Source organism: Panthera tigris, chromosome A2 (assembly GCF_018350195.1).
Source record: "Panthera tigris isolate Pti1 chromosome A2, P.tigris_Pti1_mat1.1, whole genome shotgun sequence".
In the NCBI taxonomy this organism is placed as follows: Eukaryota; Metazoa; Chordata; class Mammalia; order Carnivora; family Felidae; genus Panthera; species Panthera tigris.
The window spans coordinates 29,982,246-29,996,243 of NC_056661.1; the positions used below are offsets into that span (position 1 = coordinate 29,982,246).

Here is a 13,998-nt window from a genome sequence, read left to right on the forward strand (position 1 = left end):
TTACTTCTCAAAGATGGAAAGGACTAGAAAGAACAAAATGCTTTTCTTAAAGAAAAGAAAAAACAAAAAGGAATCTGACAGGGCAAAATTAATACCAGGCTTTATTGGAGCTTTTCAAACCATACCAGAAAATTCTCAACACCTAGCAGCCCTCTACTTCTCTAGAAAGGGGAGCCTAAGACTGACCCTCCAGCATTCTTGAGTCACAGCCCTCCTTCTTGCTGGGGACACAGGTGGCACTGATTCTGCCAGACATTTCCAATGGGATCTACGATTTGCTAAGCAATTGTGGAAATTGCCAAATTTACACCCTACAGGATTTCCGGTCGTTGGTCCTACAGGAGCGATGTCCCATTGACAAAATAAGAGGTCAAATACATTTAGGAAGCTCCAGGTTAAACAGAGTTAAATAAGGGTCTGTATTACCATGCTCTCAGAGCTTTCAAATATGCTGCTGTGCTTTCTGCTTCTCCAGGAGATACAGGTGTGGGGTGGATGAGTGGGGTAGATAGACTTTCCTAAACATATCTGGCCACAGTGAAGTCTTCTCTCAAAGTGCGTCTCCAAGGCCTAGACCAGGAAATGGCAAACTGTAGCCTACAGGACAGTTTCCTGGTTTTGAAAATAAAGTTTTATGGGAACGCGGCCACACTCGTTCATTTGCCTTTTTGTCTGGTTTTGGTTTTTCACTACAAGGGTAGAGCTGAGTAGTTGTGACAGAGATTATGCCCCCTTGGAAAGCCTAAATATTCACTACCTGGCCTTTAATAGAAAGAGTTTGCTTGGCTAGACCCCTATGGAACACACTGTGGGAAACGTTAATTCCTAGGGGTATCACCACTGGAGTCAGCTACACAGTACTAACATCACAGCCAGGTTTCTATCCCTTATTTCTTGTTTATCTTGTGCAATAAAACAAAGATTTCACTTCATAAAACATTTCTCAACCTCCTTCTCCCTCCCCCACTTATGGGTGAGCATCACAGTTAGAAACATGTACAGTGTTTGCTCTCTGTCCTTGCTAACGATAAAAACTGTGACACCGTTAATCCATTTCTGTATGACTGTCCAGCCATTTGCACCCAAACTCCGATGATATCAAAAGAGGCTTCCTTACTTGACTGGTTCCCATGACTCCCGCTCAAAGCCCCTGTGAATGGATTGTGCAATTGAGGACTCCATCAAATCCACATATCTAACCACAAGTGGGGCAAACAGGTCTTGCAGGTGTTTGTGAAATTTTCCATTGCACAAATTATCTAGAACAGATAAGCAAAAGCTTGGTAAGAACCCACAGTTGGTTTATCAGCATACAATGTACATACAGAAGGGATTGTCTTCTATATTAAATATACCGTTTCTGGGGGAGGCGAAAAAGAAGCAGGGGGGAGGTAATAAAAGTATATGAATGGCACTGAAGCTCATGATTCAATCTGTGTGGGAGGAAAATGGAATTCAAAAACATTTTACCCATTTGTTTTGTTCTTCTAAAAAGGGAAAGCAATCACGCTCCTTTAAAAACACAGTGAGGGGCACCTGGGTGGCTCAGTCGGTTGAGCGTCCGACTTCGGCTCAGGTCATGATCTCACAGTTCGTGGGTTCGAGCCCCGCGTCTGGCTCTGTGCTGACAGCTCAGAGCCAGGAGCCTGCTTCCGATTCTGTGTCTCCCTCTCTCTCTGCCCCTCCCCCACTCACACTCTGTTTCTCTCTCCTTCAAAAATAAATATACATTAAAAAAAATAAAAAAAATTAACTCTAAAAATACAGTGAAAACAATAATCGACAACTGTTTTTCAGGTTTTCCTTGCACCCACTCCCCTCCCTCCCGTGACATGCCCAGAAAGAAAGAGCATTCTGTCCCCCTCCCCTCCTTCATCACTTCTTGGAAGGAAGGTTTATTTTATGGCTATGTGTTGCTGTAAGGTACTGAAACGCTTGGGGTGTTATTTAGCTGGAAATTGTTTTTCATCTAGAAAACATCTTGCAATAAAAATTTCAAAATGTGAAGAGGTTAAGTTAATTAGCTTGTTCAAAAGCAAATAAAACACACAGGCATGGGTCCCGCTTATCACACAGCTCTTGAGCTCTCCTGCCTAGGGAAGAGAGGGCTTTCCTGTAACAGGACATTTGTTGGAAGAACGAGAATGGCCATCAGCTGTAAGCTTGTGTTGTTTTTAAAGTCATAAGAAAACTACGAAGGGGGTTCATGAGCCTGTAGTCTGCCTGGGACAGAGGAGACATCTCATTGATCTGTTTATTTACCTATTATTGATCTATTTATCTGCACACTACTTAGGAAAGTCAACCAGTGGAAGACGATACGTACAATCAGTACGGAGAAAATCATTCAGCAGCTGAAACAGTGGAAAACTGTCCCATGTGTCTGGGGGCTGCACCTCTAACGCCGCATCCATATCCACTGCAAAGAGTGACAGGAACGTCTCCGCATGCTCCACCATCAAGTCTGACCACCACGCAAAGGCCTTTGAAATTTGGCAGAAAAACAACAGACAAAGAGGCGATGAGCTTTTCTCTCCCACTGAAGATGTGAAGTCAAGTCCTCACTGGTCAAGATTAACGGTGCATCAGCAGGGTTTGGTGACTTTATTGTAAAAAGAACAGCATTTTTCAGACAAGTGGGCTTTTACGTGTCCCGAGGCAATGCTTTTCATAATTCCAGGCCTGCCTTCAAACGTATTCTGATCTGCTGGTCAGAGGACGCAGCCGGAGGAATGGCAGACGTGGAACTTCTGTTCAATTTACAATAATCCAGTACGGTTTGAGTCATGCTCTTTGTCACTGCTGTTGGCTAGCTCTTGCTCTAGGGTATTCGAATTTGGGAGTTTCTTCACTGTGTTTATGGGTTTTCTGCTGGTCTAACTTGAAAATTTGCAATTATTATTCACTTACATCTATACATCTGGGCTTAAAGGTCTACGGTCTCATACAAGCTCAGCAACTCATTATTTCTCTATGCATCGGTAATGTCACTCCTATTTCATACCAAGGCAAAGGAAACCATTGTTCCAATTGTCACCAAACTTTTGAGTCAAAATCTCTTTCAGCAGGGAGCCTCTGGTGTTGCATCCTGCCTGTAGGGAAGATCAGGCTTACGCTAGGAAGCACTCCGTAAGATCAGGACTTACTTTTCCGGGGGTCGGACACGTATGTACATTGAAAACCAAAAAATATCAGTGAAGTAACTCATTTTCATGCACGTGGGTCCTTGGAAATCATTGTGCAGGGTCTCAGGGACAACATTCGCATCGGACGAGGCCAGATGTGAATGCCATTCAAAGGCATGCATGCATGTTGACTAATCATTTCTGGCAGGGAGCATGCAGAATGAGTGGCGGTGTCAACAGCCCCCCCCCCCTTTTTTTTCCTGATTTCAAAGAGAGCAGAGAAACAAAAGCAAATTGGCTGCCCATCTTGTCCCCCAGCCCCCAACCCAATGCCGTAAAGTATTTACATTGGAAACACTTTCCGGAGCATTCACCAACAAAAAAGATGGGAAGGCGTTTGGAAACATGAAAGATGATTATGGAAATAATTCCATAAATGAAAAGAGTTTGTTCAATGGCCAAGCTCTTCTGTGATTCATTAGTTATTTGGGGATATTCTAACAGCCACTAGGAGGCAGAATAGGGGTCCACCTCTCTTCTTTCATGAGATTTCATTTTACTTACTTCTCCTTTATCAACATGTGGCTGGTTTGCAAATTAAATGGAAAAAATCAAGTCATGGACCATTCTGCAAGGTCAGCGTGGCTGGAAATTGACACCTGCTGTTTCCATTTTAACTTACAGTAAAACCTCACCGACTCAGAGTAAGGAGAGAAGAGAGATGCTCGCCTGTCAGCAAAAAAGCCTACATTATGGGGTTTTCTAAAAAGAGATATCATTTTACTGCTTTCAAATGCAGTCAGTACTTGGGCACGAAAGTCAAAGGCATTCGCTGGTTGCCATATAAGTGTCTCATAAATGTAGAGGTTTTTTAAAACTTCTGATAACCATAGACCCACTGATGCTTAAAGTGAAGTCAAAGAGATAGAAGCTTTAACTTCAGAGATCCTGGGATAAAACTTGTGAGAAGAGCCGTTAGAATTTCCAGAGAAAGTTGAGATCATGTCAAACATTCCACTTCAGAAAAATGAAAAGAGCCACATCTGCAGTTGAATTGCCACAAGTATTTGTGTCTGAATCGATGAGGTTTTATTGTGGGTTTCCTGCCTGGGCACGAGGGCCCTGGGGTGTGGGGCTGGCTCCACACTGACTACCTGGCTAAATCCGGCAGAGGAAGAAATCCTCCGCCCACCCCCGGAGCTCTCCCAGCCACCTGTGTTTTGGGCAGAGACCTTGAAAATATTGGAACTTGCTGGAGTCCCACTCCCACCCCCACCCCTAGATGGCGGGATGACTCTCATTAATCCTGAGGCAGGAGATTTGCAAACTTCACAAAGACATGCCAAATGTTGGCTGGTACTTCCTCATTAGTTATTTTATGAACTTTATAGCTTCAGGGTGAGTCCAAGTAAACAGTTACTGGGAAGACTGAGTTGCCTACTCAGATATGATTTTGCTCTAGGATGACGGGGGCGGGGGGGGGGGCGGGGTGTGGAGAAAAAGAAAGAGAGAGAGAAAAAAAAGAACAAAAAACCAATCCTAAATGTTTGAAATTCCAAATTTCTTAGCCCAACTTCACGCCTGGTTCTTACTAGGTTTATTGAAACGTTGCAAACCAGAGGCCCAAATAAGCACCCACTTCTATCTATAGAGAGCCTAGTCCCTCATTGGAATTTCATAAAATTGAGCAATTATCTATAGCTGTTGCATGAATAGGTATATGGATAGGTAACCCTACAAAGAACAATGACTATTACGATATGAATGATCACTATTGAAGTCTGGCAGAGAAACTTTGGATTCTAAAGTCAAGATCATTTAAATATAATAGCTGTAGGAGAAATGAAGACCAAATCTACTTCTGTCCACCCAAGGTAATTCTTCCAGAACCACATCAGGAGGTTCTGGAGAAAAGATTCTGGCAAGGGCAGTCACAACCAAAAAGCCATTATCATAATTTCAATCGAATGAACAGAATCCGTGTGACTGGGTTGGGCAAGGCAAGCTTGAAAATTTAAAAAAACCACCAAAACAAAACCTAACAACTATATTTATCTCACGCTTGTTCATACAGGTGAATGCTACTTTGGTACACGACTGAACTCAAAGTCTGTGGGCATCCGAAGCCTTTGGAGATCTTTTCCAAAGATAATAAGGAGCTGTGCTTTGGCTTCTAAATACTTACCCGCTCATTTCATTATTTAAAGGCAAAGATGTATGCTTTAGGAATACAGTCCACCACACTGAACACATTGTCTATTTTGTACACAAACTACATGTATATATGTACCCCTTCGTGTACCACAATACATATATACATATACATACGTATACATAGAGAGAGATTGGAAAGGGAGAGCACTGATACGTGAAGGCATTATTCGTGTGTATGTGTGTGCGTGCATGTGGGAATAACTTCAGCTCTCAGAGCAGAATTAAGCTGAGATTAAGAAATAAATGTGACAACTACCACCGTATCGTGCATGCGTGTATGTGTGACATAGTTCCAGCTGATGAGAATGTTTTCTCTTGGGGTATTTAATTACTTTGTACTGGAATTAAAGATGATTCTAAGGATTGTTGGTTTTTTTTGGTGAGGGAGGCAAGTCTGCTTGTCACATTTGTTTGTGTAGAGCCACGAAACGCCATGGCTCCACGGCCGAGATCCATGCTTAGGGTTTAGTGATTTTCTTGAGTGTATCTGAGCGATCAGAGAAGATGCAAGGAGGACTGGTCAGTAGAAAAAAAAATCTTCATACTTCATTCTTTTTGGCAGCCAAACCTCGTCTTAAACATATCAGAGCAAATTCTACTTCGTTAGCTGTAGTCCAGGGGGCTCTCGACCCAGCTCTACTTTGAAATCAGCTGGGCAGTTTTAGAAATTACTAATACTCAGCTCCTCCCCGTGAGATTCTGACTCCTCGAGCTGGGGTGACACCCTGGCATCAGTAAGTTTTAAGGGCTTTCCAGGTGATTGCAATCTGTAAGTGAACGCTCCGAACAAACGGTGCCTTTCTGGATGCTTCCACCTTGAAAAGAGCCCCTTCTTCTTTCCACATATTCTGTCTGTACCTTTCACTTGACACTTTCCACATAGTTTTGTCCCTTTTCATGATCACATACTCAATATATTTGGCTTCCTTAGCAATTCGTCCCCAAAAATGCAACAGCCAAGCTTTGCTGAGGACTTACTACGTGCCAGGCATAACGCCAGACACTTTACTTCATGCGGACTTCCATCCCCCAACGACCATCTGAGGTAGATTCTATTATTCTCTCTCATTTACAGGATAAGAGAGGTTACGCAACCAGGTCGAGATCATAAAGCAAGGGGCAGGTAAAGCTGGAATTCGAACTCAAGCTTCTCTGACACAGAACCCGAGCTCCTGGCCACTATGCACTGTATTGTTTGAAGGTCAAGACTGCCTTATGTTTCCTTGTTCTCCCAAAAAGCACTGAGGTAGGTTGCCTCGGTGCTTAGCAGATAGGTAACTTTTGATCCATTCATGAAATTCTGTGATTGGGTGAAATTACTAATTCAGGAAATGATCCTGTACACGTCTCTAAAACCGAATCAAGTCTCCCAATTCCAAAGTGTGCTGAAGTTTTCAGTCTAACTTCTAATGGAAACAGAATTGGATTTATTCCTACCCTATTTACTTACCCCGAATGCCTTTTCAATGCATAAGATTAAAATATTTTTATGATGATGGTTATTAGGGCAGTTTAAGATGATGATTAGCGCTTACTGAGAAAAGTGCTTCTTTGGAAAAGTAAAACAAACAAAAACGTCTTCTTTGTAATATCAGCTTCCCTTTGGTACCTCTTTTGAGTAATTTAGGAAAATATCCATCCTTCCTTAGCCTGTAGCAGCCTGAGAGTATCACGTGATTACAAATGAAGCATGTCTGTCACTTTTGTTCTTCTTTTAGTTAAAAGCACAGCAGCACAGCTGTGACTGAGGAAAGCCATCCTCTTCGTATCCAGGTCTTTAGAAATGTGTAGATTCGGTTTGGCATCATGGGAAAAGCCTCAACATCCAAATCAGGGGAGGGCAGGCCAGAACCCCTGCGGAGCTCTGGAAATGATTCGGTGGACACCCAGAAAGAACGTACTTACCGTCACCAAAACCCCCAAGGCCCCCAATCTGAAAAGGATGTCCTCTAGGATGGAGTCGAAAAAAAAATTATCCTAGCCCAACTTAATTTTATATGTCTGGAGGTAGGTCCTAGTTTCCAGGTTTGCAGGGGGTTGATTTGGCCCCTCTTCTCATTCCTGGCTGTGCACCGCTTGGAGTTAGTTACACTCGCCTCAAAGGGTCTTCACCCCATTCTTAGGAGGGTTTTGGGGGGGATCATGATTCTTTGACACTCTCTCTATATATAAATACTGTATATATGATTCACATACAGACAGTTGTAGAGGAAGATTAGTATCACTCTGGCTAGCTACTGGTTACTACATTCGGTACTCAACTGCTGTGGTAAAGGTAAGTACAGACGGACGTAGGAAACTAAGACAGGCTAAGGACAGGATCCAGGCAGGTAGGAGGCGCGTGTCGGGATGTAACTGCACTTGTTGTTAAGTATATCACTCGCTTCATGCACGCACAAGAGAACCCCCACATTTACCCTGCCGTGGAGGGCCATTTCACAAGCAGTCCACTGGAAGTTGCCGTTACATTCCTCGGGTCAGTGTTAGAAAGCAGGAGCACCCAGGAAAAATCCCAGTAGAAGACATGATACTTGGAAGGGCATGCACAGACTATGACAGCAGGTGGCTGGCTCATTCGGCTTAGTCACATACCTCTTTTCCCTGCCACGATCAGCCGTGATTGAGTGGAACAGTAGAAAAACAGGGAGGAAATTTAAATATGCAATCAGGCATTAGTCGGGACGATTGGATTTATGGTGTATTATATATTATGTAACTATACTGTCAATTTTCCTGTATCATGGGAATGATCATTTTAAGTGCTTGAGAAATTGCTTTTATGGAGTGCTTTGGTTCCCCTCTTGCTGCAGAACTGAATGGAGAGGAAGAGCGAAAATTAGTGCAATTTTCAAAAAGGTTATTTTAAGAGCAATTTTAAATCTCGGTTTCTGAAACAGGAAGTGACAAAATAGTTTGACCATAATGGAATCCTGGGATCTTTTTTCTTTTGGAAGTGTTGGGTTGTTTAAGTCCTTGCAGTTTTGGGATTTAGTTAGCCTTGAAATCCCTTAGTTTACAGTTATTATCAAAACGATCGTTTTGACAGTGGTTCGTAAAAGAAAAAGAAAAAGTAGGCTGTATTTATTCAGATGTATGTTGGAGAATCGACAAGTTGAACAACACAGAATAATTTGCTTCCGTCACTGCATTTAGCAACCTAGGTCATCCGAGATTAACCAGTGAAGGCTCTCGTGCGAGCGGAGTAAGTTACAGAGATAAATTCAAAAACATGGCCTGCGATCCACACACCAAATAAAATAAATAAAAACAACAGTGGTGGTGACAACAACAACCACAAAAGACCAAAAAGTATCGTGTGTGTTCCCGATGATAACCTTGTGCTGCTGGAATACATGTTATCTTTAAAATACACTCACCTCTTTTGCTTGTTGTTAGAAACATCTGAAAACTTAAAGCTGAAATGTATAACATGTAGCCACCTTTTGTTTGTTTTAAACGACCTTCCAAGGGCTTCTCCTTGCAAAACTTCCACTCGCCTTCTCTTTGCAAGGCCAGTTAAAAGAACATGTGTGTTAAGGCATCTCGTTGGTTTGAATTGCTGGGAGGATGGGGTCTGCACTTTCCCGCTAAGGGACACCCAGAGAAACAACTTCCCACCCGGCCCGCTCACCTCCGCGTGGTGCTCCTCATTCTGTTGGAGAACCTCAATGACTAGTTCAGCAAGACGGATTGTGTCTTCGAGCTTTTTGGCAGGAGTGATTAATCGGCCTACATTTTCTGTAGTACAAGAATTGGTGTTAAAATTCAGTGAGAGCTTCGGGCTAGTTTTGCGGCCATTAGAACTAGTGGATAAGACATTTCAAATCATCACCAATTTTTTTTTTCTAAAGGTTCATGCAAATGTCCAGTGCCACGTAATTAGTAGTGAGCAGACCATAAAGCCATTTTGTTATTAACACCATCCTCATTATAATACATATTAAGAAAAAGCAGTGCTCCAGCTGCAAATTTTCATAGTAAGGCTATATTAAGTTTATGACAGCCCATTTCCAATTGAGTGACATTTTGTACACACGTTCTTTAAAGACAGCATAAATGCACTATCTTATATCACTCTCTAGACTGTGTTCGCACTACCTGAGGCAGGACTCTGACCCCTGACTGCTGTGACATTTGTTTCCTGGATTTGTCCCTGAACGTTTGGTACTTCCGCTTTGTTTTTCATTACAGGTCTGCATGTTTAACAGCTATTGGAATGTTCATTTGGAACAAACAGAATCAAACGTCTGGCTGTTTAAAGTTGTCCAGGGAGGAAACTGAAAGCTAACGGACATTCCTGAGCTATTAGGTAGAAGACAGGATAGAATCATTAAAAGGGCGTTGGGGGTAGAGGACTGGAGGAGGGGATGGTAGTCTGTGCCACTGGTTGGTAGGATTGAAATTTTATTTGGGGGGTGGGGGGGGTGGTGGCAATAATGTACTCAAAACTGGTTCTTTGTTGTTAGTTTTTATTATGTTGAAAGCATTGTATTTTGATCTGACCCAAGACCAAACGGAACCCTGGTTCAGGGTGAGTCTTTCCAAGAGCGGATTCAGGAATGTTTGGTGATGTCATTATGTTACCAAAAATGAGAAACTTTTTTTTCCTGGGGGAAATCTTTTTATTTAAAATGTAATGATATTCCTAGCCAATGAAATTGCTTGAATTCAACCAGTCTGAACCCACAGGGGATCCTCTATTTCATGTTTAAACCTTCGAACTCTGAAGCCTCGGAGACGTTGGGAGCACACAGGGTAAAATGGCAGTAGGATCCGTTAGTGTGATTCCACAGCCAGGTTATATATGTGCACAAAAAGACTGCCAGAACTTGTTTTTATCCCCTCCTCTAAAGCAGATATATTTTGGTGTCAGGATTTTTCTAACTAGAGAAAATTACTTAAAACTTCACAGGAAGGTTTTCTTGTTGTTTATGCTGTTGTTTGGCTGGGGCGGGGGGGGGGGCGGGGGGCGCAGAGATGAGGTTTAAACAAATAGGTGACTGCGAATTTACAAAAGAAATTTAAAAGGGCCATCTCATTTTCCATTGTACGTTTGTCAGACAGGCAATGAACATCAGACGAGTAGTAATGTGGGATTTAATAATGAAAAACAAATTCAGTGAACCACTGTATAAAGAGTATTTCAGCCAATGGGAATGAAGAATCGTAGATGGGGTTGGGGAAGACTGTCGAGGTCCTGGGAGTTTTAGTCCAACAAAGTCCCACGACTGGAGCGAAAGTGGGCTTTCTGGATTCAGGCCAATGGGACACTCCACGGTTTGTACCGCACACAGGTGGAAATGGCTGGGTAGGGTTAGGGCATGAGGAGGTACCAGGGAACATAAGTGTGCAGATCAGGCAGGGAATATCTGACACTCAGGGTGAGGACATGTGAAGAGTTTAGGGTTGATAGCTCATCGCCTGGTCCAGAGCAATGACTGTATGGAGAGAGAAAGAGCGACAAGGTTGATTTCTGTGCTTTGGGGGCACCAGGCCCGTTTATAATTTCATAAATGGGCTATCATAATTTCATCAGGAGACTTTCAGGCATTTCTACAAACATACTGTGTATATATGTTTGAGTAATATGTGTAGAATGAGGTATTTGCATTTTGATAGTAAATATGCATAAGCTACTCTTTTTTATTAGTTGATATTCACATTTACACATCAATTTGCAAATTCCTCATCCTATGCCTATTACCCATTCGACACATACACCCACATACACACATCACACACTTAGAGACATTTTCTAGTAACCAGACAAGCCTGCACATTAATACAAATCTGCAGGAAATCCCACTTGGGGCACATCTTTGAAATCTCTAGCTTTAAGAATAAAGAACATTGTCCTTTTGGGTGGAATACTCACCAAATCTAGGGGGAATTCTAGCTGTACGTGACACATGATATAGACATGAAATAATTCCTACCAACATTTGTATGTACTTTTATTTAAAAAACTGTGAATGATTTTCATGTCTGGAGAAATCCAAGATGCTTAAGCTAGGACCACCTGAAGATTTGTTTTAATATGCAGTACTCTTAGATTGACTACAATATATATTGATAGATACACATAAAGTGTATATGTGCATGCAGCCATTCTATAAGTGTGTGCACATGTACACAGATATGTGTATGCCTGATGTATATATACAAACAGTATGTTTAATAAAACCTTTTGCAATTTTACTTTAACAGGCAACCATTAACATAAGCAGGTTAAGGATCCTTTAATGTAGGATGCTTGATCTTCCAATTAACCCATGGAGCAGATTTTCATTTACTATTAATTAGCTGCAATTCCATTATCTGTAGATCAAGCCACTTTGCTGAGACAAGATACTATTTTCCTCTTCATTTGCGTAGCTAACTGACTAGCTAAATGGCAAAAATTGTACTGGAAACATCTTGTCTACGATGTTGTCTTTAAAGAAAATATTGTGCAAAATCCTGTAGCACGTCCTCCCTCCCCCCGCCCCCAGCAGAGGTCAAGGAGAAATTTGTGCTTAAACATGACTTTTTTTTTTTTTTGTCACTTCCGCTGTCTTGAAATGTATTGCAACATTCCTATCTCCCAATCGTGTACCCGCTGGAGCACTGAGGAAAGGGAACTAGAACTACAATATACTTAGTAAACATTTCATACAACAGAATTGAAGCTTAGAACATATAAAAAAAAATCGTCATGCAAAATGTTATGCAACAATGTTATTTTGTGCTGACATTGAGGTTTGAAAATGTTGCATATGTCAGACATAGCTAGAGACAAAAAAAAAATGTGGACATTTGGAAATAAATGCTCTCTTTCGACTGTCTCAAAACCTACAGTGTCACACTCGAGAGCCGGAGCCGCACGCAGCTCAGTGTTCCAAACCGAAACAAAATTTCCAGAAGGAAAATGAACGGAAAAGCAAACTAAGCTAGAAAGCTGCTGAGTACAATAACGGTAGAAGTTTACAGTACTTGGTTTTGGCCTAGGCATGCCTTTGAGCCTCTGAGATAGCATGCTGGTCTGCGTTTGGGAGGGTGGAGGAGGCCCAGGAGGCGCTGGGGGGGCTGCTCAGGTAGGTGAGGAGAGACAGTAAAAAAAGTAAAGAGACAAAGTGACTTTTTACAAAGGTGACAAGTAAGATGACAAACTCTGAAAAGAACAACAAGCAAATGTGATAAAACACAAATGGAGAGCTGCTCCTTTCTAGGAGTCACTGCAACGTTACAGAGGCGTGACATTGTGCGACAAGGGACGGGACTCTTACCAGCGTCACCAGCACCACCCTACCGAGACACTCAGAGGCTGAATGCAAATACTGGATGCCCTTATCCAGACGGATACACATGAATGATGGTGGCAGCATCATTGGCAGAGAGAAGATACACTTTTGTTCAATGAAGAACGCCTCTGTGTTAACAGCTGCTTCCTTTTTCCAACGATCAGACTTATGGATTCACAGCTGGAAGATCTGGCTTCTCCCCTTCAACATGCTTCCTAACCTTCTTAGGCAACCTTACACCTTCTACTTAAACCTCCCTGTGCTTCAGTTTCCTCAGCTGCAGACTGCGAATGTTAATATCTTTCTTATGTACCTCGCAGGGATGATGCTAAGAGCAAATGAAACAATGCTGGACAGATCTCTGTAAAGCCTAAGGTGCCTACAAATGTTTATTGTTATCTCCGACACTGTGAGGAGGCAGGAATGAATTGCTCTACAAAAGCAGATGAAGGGCCATTATTAGTTCCAGTGAGGTAGGGAATATTCTTGCTCCCTTTGTGGAATTTCAACATGTCAAAATCTGTCATTTTTTTTTGGGGGGGGGGACGGAAATGTGTGGTATCTGATTGTTTCCAGCTCATTTAATTATTTTCAGTTTGGAATTCTCGTGGCTTTTATATTGTGGGTTGAATCATATATAAAAACTTGCCAGCTTATCAAATATGTTACTTGCTATTCCAAATGTTAGAATACTGTAATCAGCACTTGACCCATCTGTCATGTGGCTTACAATATCAGCACAGCAAGCATCCTATAACAATAGCCTCTCCTTCAATACAGGCACAGAGCACTGTCAGCTTTACAATTCTCTCCCTTTAATGAGTGTCTCATTAACCTTAGACCTGCTCCTTTTTAATAGTTCCTCATTTATAAAGCAATCTGCACGGTGAGGGGGCCATACTCCATTGCCAAGTGCGCTTCTGGGTTTGCTTAAATTTTCAACTGGGAAAATGAATTTTACTTCAGGCTTATAGGAAATGTAATGCTAGCAACATTAATAAAAAACATGAGAAATAAGGATAAATAAGAATATTCTGGTGAAACCATCTATTAAAAGCAGAAGTTGATGAGGTCTTTTGATCGTGGGACCACCTCAATGTTTTGAAGGCAGGACTGAAAAAAAAATTAGTTATCAGTCTCTCCTCTTATTTAAACCTTTTGTTTGGAAAAGATTGTGCGTAAACAGATTTGGAAAAAATCAGTTTTGAATTAAAGCTATTTAAAGGAAGGCCACTGTGGATCCTTGCTTTAGGAAAAAGAAAAACCACTCTGTATTTTAAAGTTTTTTTTAAAATCTGGTCTTCTACCTCCAGCTGTGCTGAAAGTTAGGTTCGTCACTGGTAACACACCCTCATGGCTCTTTCGACGAGTGTGTGTTA

At 41.9% G+C, this 13,998-nt stretch overlaps 1 protein-coding gene across 15 annotated transcripts in view; it reads right to left on the reverse strand.

The window, feature by feature from the left end:
- The window catches only part of CADPS (calcium dependent secretion activator), a 475,617-nt gene that overhangs the window by 93,860 nt on the left and 367,759 nt on the right, over positions 1–13,998 (reverse strand). For 8 of the 15 annotated variants that reach the window (XM_042979336.1, XM_042979338.1, XM_042979337.1 and 5 more), the window contains 3 exons: positions 8,971–9,077; positions 2,327–2,483; positions 1,118–1,259 (listed from right to left, as the gene is read on the reverse strand). In XM_042979336.1, coding sequence (XP_042835270.1) covers positions 1,118–1,259; positions 2,327–2,483; positions 8,971–9,077 — 406 coding nt within the window. Of the gene's footprint in view, positions 1–1,117; positions 1,260–2,326; positions 2,484–3,689; positions 3,711–7,931; positions 7,941–8,970; positions 9,078–13,998 lie in introns of all 15 variants that reach the window. The other 7 variants (XM_042979339.1, XM_042979332.1, XM_042979340.1 and 4 more) reach the window with 2 other exon arrangements.